At 48.2% G+C, this 6,629-nt stretch overlaps 1 protein-coding gene across 1 annotated transcript in view; it reads right to left on the reverse strand.

The window, feature by feature from the left end:
* The window catches only part of LOC129823571 (PDZ domain-containing protein GIPC1-like), a 62,524-nt gene extending 56,172 nt beyond the window's left edge, over window positions 1-6,352 (reverse strand). Inside the window, exon 1 of the mRNA XM_055882409.1 lies at window positions 5,763-6,352. Coding sequence (XP_055738384.1) covers window positions 5,763-6,035 — 273 coding nt within the window. The 5' untranslated portion in view covers window positions 6,036-6,352. The remainder of the gene's footprint in view (window positions 1-5,762) is intronic.
* Between the last annotated feature and the right edge of the window lie 277 nt (window positions 6,353-6,629).

Below are 6,629 nucleotides of genomic sequence, written 5' to 3' on the forward strand. Positions count from 1 at the left end.
CCACGTCTCCTTCAGAATCATGAGGTAACAGAGCTCAGTGAGAGATGAGGGGGACTGCTTTCTCCACGTCTCCTTCAGAATCATGAGGTAACAGAGCTCAGTGAGAGATGAGGGGGACTGCTTTCTCCACGTCTCCTTCAGAATCATGAGGTAACAGAGCTCAGTGAGAGATGAGGGGGACTGCTTTCTCCACGTCTCCTTCAGAATCATGAGGTAACAGAGCTCAGTGAGAGATGAGGGGGACTGCTTTCTCCACGTCTCCTTCAGAATCATGAGGTAACAGAGCTCAGTGAGAGATGAGGGGGACTGCTTTCTCCACGTCTCCTTCAGAATCATGAGGTAACAGAGCTCAGTGAGAGATGAGGGACTGCTTTCTCCACGTCTCCTTCAGAATCATGAGGTAACAGAGCTCAGTGAGAGATGAGGACTGCTTTCTCCACGTCTCCTTCAGAATCATGAGGTAACAGAGCTCAGTGAGAGATGAGGGGGACTGCTTTCTCCACATCTCCTTCAGAATCATGAGGTAACAGAGCTCAGTGAGAGATGAGGACTGCTTTCTCCACGTCTCCTTCAGAATCATGAGGTAACAGAGCTCAGTGAGAGATGAGGGGGACTGCTTTCTCCACATCTCCTTCAGAATAATGAGGTAACAGAGCTCAGTGAGAGATGAGGGGGACTGCTTTCTCCACGTCTCCTTCAGAATCATGAGGTAACAGAGCTCAGTGAGAGATGAGGGGGACTGCTTTCTCCACGTCTCCTTCAGAATCATGAGGTAACAGAGCTCAGTGAGAGATGAGGGGGACTGCTTTCTCCACGTCTCCTTCAGAATCATGAGGTAACAGAGCTCAGTGAGAGATGAGGGGGACTGCTTTCTCCACGTCTCCTTCAGAATCATGAGGTAACAGAGCTCAGTGAGAGATGAGGGGGACTGCTTTCTCCACGTCTCCTTCAGAATCATGAGGTAACAGAGCTCAGTGAGAGATGAGGGGGACTGCTTTCTCCACGTCTCCTTCAGAATCATGAGGTAACAGAGCTCAGTGAGAGATGAGGGGGACTGCTTTCTCCACGTCTCCTTCAGAATCATGAGGTAACAGAGCTCAGTGAGAGATGAGGGGGACTGCTTTCTCCACGTCTCCTTCAGAATCATGAGGTAACAGAGCTCAGTGAGAGATGAGGGGGACTGCTTTCTCCACGTCTCCTTCAGAATCATGAGGTAACAGAGCTCAGTGAGAGATGAGGGGGACTGCTTTCTCCACGTCTCCTTCAGAATCATGAGGTAACAGAGCTCAGTGAGAGATGAGGGGGACTGCTTTCTCCATCTCCTTCAGAATCATGACGTAACAGAGCTCAGTGAGAGATGAGGGGGACTGCTTTCTCCACGTCTCCTTCAGAATCATGAGGTAACAGAGCTCAGTGAGAGATGAGGGGGACTGCTTTCTCCACGTCTCCTTCAGAATCATGAGGTAACAGAGCTCAGTGAGAGATGAGGGGGACTGCTTTCTCCACGTCTCCTTCAGAATCATGAGGTAACAGAGCTCAGTGAGAGATGAGGGGGACTGCTTTCTCCACGTCTCCTTCAGAATCATGAGGTAACAGAGCTCAGTGAGAGATGAGGACTGCTTTCTCCACGTCTCCTTCAGAATCATGAGGTAACAGAGCTCAGTGAGAGATGAGGGGGACTGCTTTCTCCACGTCTCCTTCAGAATCATGAGGTAACAGAGCTCAGTGAGAGATGAGGGGGACTGCTTTCTCCACATCTCCTTCAGAATCATGAGGTAACAGAGCTCAGTGAGAGATGAGGGGGACTGCTTTCTCCACGTCTCCTTCAGAATCATGAGGTAACAGAGCTCAGTGAGAGATGAGGGGGACTGCTTTCTCCACGTCTCCTTCAGAATCATGAGGTAACAGAGCTCAGTGAGAGATGAGGGGGACTGCTTTCTCCACGTCTCCTTCAGAATCATGAGGTAACAGAGCTCAGTGAGAGATGAGGGGGACTGCTTTCTCCACGTCTCCTTCAGAATCATGAGGTAACAGAGCTCAGTGAGAGATGAGGACTGCTTTCTCCACGTCTCCTTCAGAATCATGAGGTAACAGAGCTCAGTGAGAGATGAGGACTGCTTTCTCCACGTCTCCTTCAGAATCATGAGGTAACAGAGCTCAGTGAGAGATGAGGGGGACTGCTTTCTCCACATCTCCTTCAGAATCATGAGGTAACAGAGCTCAGTGAGAGATGAGGACTGCTTTCTCCACGTCTCCTTCAGAATCATGAGGTAACAGAGCTCAGTGAGAGATGAGGGGGACTGCTTTCTCCACATCTTATTCAGAATAATGAGGTAACAGAGCTCAGTGAGAGATGAGGGGGACTGCTTTCTCCACGTCTCCTTCAGAATCATGAGGTAACAGAGCTCAGTGAGAGATGAGGGGGACTGCTTTCTCCACGTCTCCTTCAGAATCATGAGGTAACAGAGCTCAGTGAGAGATGAGGACTGCTTTCTCCACGTCTCCTTCAGAATCATGAGGTAACAGAGCTCAGTGAGAGATGAGGGGGACTGCTTTCTCCACGTCTCCTTCAGAATCATGAGGTAACAGAGCTCAGTGAGAGATGAGGGGGACTGCTTTCTCCACATCTCCTTCAGAATCATGAGGTAACAGAGCTCAGTGAGAGATGAGGGGGACTGCTTTCTCCACGTCTCCTTCAGAATCATGAGGTAACAGAGCTCAGTGAGAGATGAGGGGGACTGCTTTCTCCACGTCTCCTTCAGAATCATGAGGTAACAGAGCTCAGTGAGAGATGAGGGGGACTGCTTTCTCCACGTCTCCTTCAGAATCATGAGGTAACAGAGCTCAGTGAGAGATGAGGGGGACTGCTTTCTCCACGTCTCCTTCAGAATCATGACGTAACAGAGCTCAGTGAGAGATGAGGACTGCTTTCTCCACGTCTCCTTCAGAATCATGAGGTAACAGAGCTCAGTGAGAGATGAGGACTGCTTTCTCCACGTCTCCTTCAGAATCATGAGGTAACAGAGCTCAGTGAGAGATGAGGGGGACTGCTTTCTCCACATCTCCTTCAGAATCATGAGGTAACAGAGCTCAGTGAGAGATGAGGACTGCTTTCTCCACGTCTCCTTCAGAATCATGAGGTAACAGAGCTCAGTGAGAGATGAGGGGGACTGCTTTCTCCACATCTCCTTCAGAATAATGAGGTAACAGAGCTCAGTGAGAGATGAGGGGGACTGCTTTCTCCACGTCTCCTTCAGAATCATGAGGTAACAGAGCTCAGTGAGAGATGAGGGGGACTGCTTTCTCCACGTCTCCTTCAGAATCATGAGGTAACAGAGCTCAGTGAGAGATGAGGGGGACTGCTTTCTCCACGTCTCCTTCAGAATCATGAGGTAACAGAGCTCAGTGAGAGATGAGGACTGCTTTCTCCACGTCTCCTTCAGAATCATGAGGTAACAGAGCTCAGTGAGAGATGAGGGGGACTGCTTTCTCCACGTCTCCTTCAGAATCATGAGGTAACAGAGCTCAGTGAGAGATGAGGGGGACTGCTTTCTCCGTCTCCTTCAGAATCATGAGGTGATGACGTGAGTCGTAATATACAGAATCCCCGACGTCACGGTGGTGATGAAATGGAGTGAAGGTTTGTGTTTTAGGTAAGCCATCGTAATAGAGACCATGTTCACAACAAGTCGGACTTGCACGATGAGTGTTTCAAGTGATTTCCTATACAAAGCCCTCGCTGACGTTAAGCTATACCAAACAATAAATCACAGCTCTCTGGCAACTTACCTTACCGGTCTCACCAAAATAATATTTTGGTCAATACTATAGTACACTTCTACCAAGTAGTTGACACAGTAGAAAGTTATAGGGGTGTGTATGGGAGTGGTTAGTACTAACTAGTCTCCCTGAAGACTCGTGGTTCAGGACAGAGAGGTTTTATCAGGATGGTCTTTAGGCTGTACCCACCCGGCAGGAAGTAAGGGACTTCCTTTGGGAGATTCCAACCACCACAACACCTCCCTCCCTGCCTCTCTCTCTGGGAGATACAACAGATCTAGCTCCTCCCTTATCCCCAGATCATGATGTCTGTTTAAAAAATAAATAAACATCCAACACAGTCCAAAATGGGTGTCCAACCTGTAGTTGTAGTGAACATATGTTTTCAACAACCTGCTCACAAACCAGGAACGAGGAGTCATGTTCAAACACGCTGGCAGACGGGACTTGCCTGGTTACTCCTTGTTCCGGCCAAACGCTACGCCACGCCCCACAGACGTTAGTTTCTCCTCTACAATGAGTCTGGATCGGAGTACCTCCCCGGGGGATTCTAGAATGGAAATCCATGGAAATCCATTCTAGACCTTCTGATTGGGTCGCAGAAATCGATGAGTTGTGCCAGGTGTGTAAAGCTGCGTTTTGAAAACGTGTAATTGGCTTTGATATTCTAATTGGTTAGAGATGATCCAATCGCTGATGACTTTGTTTTGTACAACAGCCCGCGTTTTGATGTCACCACAAACGACTTCCAAGTATACAGCGAACGACAGATTGAGAGGAAGAATTCCCTTTGAGTCGTCAGGCAATGTCGGGACACGTTTAAGAGAGACATTATTATGCATAGCAATGTCTAGCAGAAGTGATGCAACAGACGCATTGTGAAATTGGTTGAGTTTCTGTTCAGGTCAGATATAAAAGACAACATTATGTTTGTTAACTTTATGCTGTTTTTTTTTTGTTTGTCCATCGGTCTGGTTTGTCTGGTTCCCGAGAATCTCTCTTTGTCTGTCACTATGGGATCATCTACGCTGGTGGTGTGTGTGTGTGTGTGTGTGTGTGTAAAACGATGGCTCCAGCTCAAATGTGTCCCTGTGTGATAGCAGAGGCGGGCTGGTTGGCTAACCTATCAGGTCCAGCTCAGAAAGACAAAAGACAGACATGTCACTCACAGACTCCTTTAACAAAGACAGACAGCACAATGACTGTGTCCCTGAGTCCTAAATGGCACCCTATCCTCTTTTAGTGCACTACCTTTGGCCACAGGGCCTATAGGGAATAGGGCACATAGAAAATAGGGTACCATTTTGGATTCATGGCCTCGGTAGCCTAGCCTGGCAGCCTCAGGGATGAGGGCAGACAGAACGGGCTGTGAGCATGTTGTTTACCGTGGTCGTTGTTTTTTCTCCCTCACCGTAGAGAAATACACCTTTTTGCACTAAAGTCTGTCTGTCTGAGTCGAGGCCTTCGTTCTCTTCAAAGAGGATGTTATTTAACCACGTAAAACTAAGTCCAATTATCTCAAAAGAGAATCAAGAAGGATTTTCTATGATCCAAAACCCTGAAACAGTTCTCAAACTTTTTCCGTAGTCTTCATTGACCATGTAAAACACAGTTAGATGCCCATTCAGCCCCATTTATTAAAATAATAATTTATTATATTTATTTTTGATGTAGTTATTATTCCATATACTGAAGAGGGACAGCAGTCTCACCAAATTGCCACAGAAACTACAGTTAAATGGAATAGCTGTCAAATCATGTGAGGTCTTATGTAGCCTAGGATAAATAAGGCTTGGCTCTGACTCACTTCCACCAGGTACTGCTTATCCTCAGTCTAGCGAACGTCAAATGCAGCCTCCTTGTGCGTAGGTAGGCTGCACGGTCAGGGCGCACCTTGCGCAAAAACTTTGCCAGCTTTGGCATTAAGAAAACCTCGTTTATAAAAAAATCTGTCTAGAACTACAAAAGTTGTAAAAACATACCTCTGGCGGACTTAAATTGAACGTATCGGCTATTTTCCCGTAGAGTTCTTTGACGTTAGTAAATCCCTCGATCCTTCCCGTGGGGCTGCCGTGGGCTAGCTGAGTGTGGAACACTAGTTTGGGCCGCAGGTTAGCAGGTGGTGGTGGGAGCCCCGCTCCGTTTACCGTCGACTTCACGGAGCTCCCAGCTGCGTGTCCCCCGACCTCCTCATTCTCCACCAGGTTCGAGCTCTCTCTCGACTTGTTCTTCTTTCGTCTCAGTCCTAAAGGCATTGTGTTTTTGGCGTCAATAAATCTGTTTGATCGGTTGATAAATCCGGTGGTCTGTCTGTCCGGCTAGAACATTGGAATGGCTACCTCTTCCACAAATCGTCCTTCCTTCCGCATTTACCTCGACAAAAACTCGACTGACTCTCCTTTTCCCAGGTTCGACTTTGTTCTTCGACAGTGAGTGACTCGTCAACCCAACCCCAAAGTTGCAAATTAAACGTGCGGTGATATTCAACAGGTAGGTGGCGAACGTGGGATGTTTTCCTCGTTGTATCTCTCTTACTGTATCTCTCTCAGAGAACTGCGACTCTGTTTCAATATGCTGGGAACGCAGGCGCAGTGGGGGCATTGCAGACAGGCGCCGTACAGGGAGGCCCGTTATACCTGTCGTCCTGCTGACACAGGTGCGTTATACCTGTCGTCCTGCTGACTCAGGTGCGTTATACCTGTCGTCCTGCTGACACAGGTGCGTTATACCTGTCGTCCTGCTGACTCAGGTGCGTTATACCTGTCGTCCTGCTGACACAGGTGCGTTATACCTGTCGTCCTGCTGACACAGGTGCGTTATACCTGTCGTCCTGCTGACTCAGGTGCGTT

The sequence above is a fragment of the Salvelinus fontinalis genome, chromosome 26, assembly GCF_029448725.1.
Source record: "Salvelinus fontinalis isolate EN_2023a chromosome 26, ASM2944872v1, whole genome shotgun sequence".
In the NCBI taxonomy this organism is placed as follows: Eukaryota; Metazoa; Chordata; class Actinopteri; order Salmoniformes; family Salmonidae; genus Salvelinus; species Salvelinus fontinalis.